This window comes from Callorhinus ursinus, unplaced genomic scaffold (genome assembly GCF_003265705.2).
Source record: "Callorhinus ursinus isolate GAN/ISIS: 27379988/994484 unplaced genomic scaffold, GSC_fseal_2.0 scaffold2389, whole genome shotgun sequence".
In the NCBI taxonomy this organism is placed as follows: domain Eukaryota; kingdom Metazoa; phylum Chordata; class Mammalia; order Carnivora; family Otariidae; genus Callorhinus; species Callorhinus ursinus.
The window spans coordinates 1-2403 of record NW_027399443.1 but is presented as its reverse complement, the minus strand read 5'-3'; the positions used below and the strand labels follow the sequence as shown (position 1 = coordinate 2403).

The window sequence follows — 2403 nt, the reverse complement described above, 5'->3', positions numbered from 1 at the left end:
GGAGGGGCAGCAGGCTCCAGCCGAGGGGTCCTGTGAGCAGAGAGGGCTCCCCAAGTGGCCCTGTGTGGTGCCCGCCTCGGGGCCGCTCGGGGACACCCCCCTGCCTCGGAGCACAGAGGGAACAGAGGCACACTCCCCATCACCCGCCTGCTGCCCCCTCCCTTGGTAGCACACTGGCTTCTCTGTCCTGCGGGCTCGGAGGGCGCTGCGGTGGCCGCGGGCTCGGGGACGGCCCCAGAGGGCCAGAGCTGGGGACTCAGCCCCTGTGACTCTGCTTTCAACTGCAGGCAGACAGAGCAGGTCCAGCTTCCCGAGCATGAAAAAATTCGTAGACATATGTGAGATTTTGGAGCTCGCAAACAGTGTGACTGTTCTCTCAAAAGATGGTAACAGACGGCCACGGGCCCTCCCGTGCAGGCCAACAGCACGCCCGGCCCCCATCCATCCCGTAGAGCTCAGTGCTCCTCTCCCTCCTGCAGCCTCGTGGGCCCACACCATCCTGCCCTGAGAGCCAGCGTCCACCCACCCGTCCCTTCGGGGCTCCACCCGCGGTCCCCCTTGACCCAGAACATTGCTCAAGACTGCAGGTCTGCACATCCAATGGCCTGTTGAGACGCGTTGAATGACCCCAGGCCACTGATGGGGTGAAGTCCAGGGCCATGGCTGTAGCCCAAGCGGGATCCTTTATGATCTTGGAGAGATGGGGGTAGGAAGGGGGTAGGAGGGCAGAGTGGTAGAGGCGGAGGGAAGGGTGACGGGGGGAGAGCACAGGCCGTGGAGGGAGGTTCAGTCCGAGGAGAGGAAGCCCCGGGCAGGCTCGGAGGCTGAGCTTGGAGCCCAGGACCCCCAAACGGAGATGCCACGTGGGGGGCTGGAGTTCAGAGGACAGAGAGATGTGGGAGCCGGACACGTGGAGTCACCAGTATGTAGTTGGCGATGCAATTCGCTGGTGCGGTTAGGGCCACCCAAGGAGAACACAGTAGAACGGCATCCGTCAGCTACTGCCACGTAAGGACCACCCACAGGATCTCTGTGCTATGAACCGACACGAATGGACTTAGCTTTCCCGTCTGGGCAGCGTGGGGTCAGGTGGCGCAGACCGGCCCTGCTGGGCGGCGGGGGTCTCCGCAGCTTGCGCCCGCCTTGGGGCCTGGCTGGCTGTGACTGGTTTGCGCCAGCTCTGCTGCCATTGTCCCCCTCCCACCGAGGGCAGCCACGTCCTGCTCGTCTCACGGCCACGCCGAGGCCACAGCAGGCGAGCCCACAGCAGGCTGGGAGGAAGGGCTCAGCACAGGACTGCATTTCGGCCTCAGCGGCTAAGTGAAGCATGTCGAGGGACCAAACGCCAAGTGCAGAAGGGCCTGCGGGAGGCACGTGGCTTCCTTGGCGGGAGAAACCGCACGTGCCCGGCCAAGGGTGCAGGCGCAGGAAGACATGGCCCGTCCGGCCCCCGAGCCCTGTCTGCAGTGGCATCGCCCCCTGCCCCGGGAGTCAGGCCAGGTGTCCTACCCTGTGCCCCACCCCAGAGCCCCACGTCCCCTCTGGTGGGGGGCAGTAGGATCGAATCCTGGGTCTTTTGACCACAGAGGCCCCTCGAGACCACAGGGCATGAGGCCTCGGTGGATCCCCACGTGCTCAGCATCCGTGGCGGAAGAGACAGCGAGGCCCCAGTGAGCACCAGTCGTGGAGCTGGCCCGGAGTGGCCACACCCACCGCAGCTCAGGGTCTGGCCGAGGCGGCACGGGGACCTCGTTCCTCCAGGATGTTAGTGGCTCCGGCCCATTGTTCCCTGGCTCTGCCCGCTGAGACCCCCCTTACTCTCCACGCTTATGCGGAAGGCGCTGGGGGCCAGGCCTGTCTGCACAGAGCACGCCCCGGAGGCCCTTCGGAGCTCCGCTCTCTGAAACACTGTGGGTTTCTGTGTAGGCAAGCCTCCTTCGTTCCAGCTGCCAGAAACCTCACCCACAGTTCCTGAGGCCACGGCCTCTTTCTAGATAGTTCCTTATTAGAACGTGGAGGATACCACATCCCTGAGGGACAGGGTTCCCACACCCTAGATGCCCTCTGCACAGCTTAAGACCTGACCGTGCACACCAAAATTCTCCCAGCGTCCTGACAGAGACACGATCCGAAGTCAGCTTGCAAGCACAGACCTTCCGTATCTCACAGTTCCTGTACCAGAATCCCGGCTCAGCTCAGGGGGAGCCTCTGCCTCCAGGTCCCCCAGGAGCCCGGGGGTGCAGCCTCCGCTCAGGCTCGACCGGGGCAGGCTCTGTCGCCAAGACCGCTCACCTGGTATCGGCAGGATTCGGTTCAGAAGGGGGGCTCAGGACTTTTCCGTCAGCCTGGACCCTCTGTGGGTTCTTAGGACTGGGGTCTCCCAGGGCAGCTCATACTATCTGG

At 64.3% G+C, this 2403-nt stretch overlaps 1 protein-coding gene across 1 annotated transcript in view; it reads left to right on the top strand.

Moving 5' to 3' along the window:
* LOC112818171 (epididymal-specific lipocalin-10-like) overlaps nucleotides 1–508 on the top strand; it is a 3468-nt gene extending 2960 nt beyond the window's left edge. The window contains exon 5 of the mRNA XM_073890704.1: nucleotides 288–508. Within this exon, the coding sequence (XP_073746805.1) occupies nucleotides 288–508 (221 nt within the window). The remainder of the gene's footprint in view (nucleotides 1–287) is intronic.
* The last annotated feature ends 1895 nt before the right edge of the window (nucleotides 509–2403 follow it).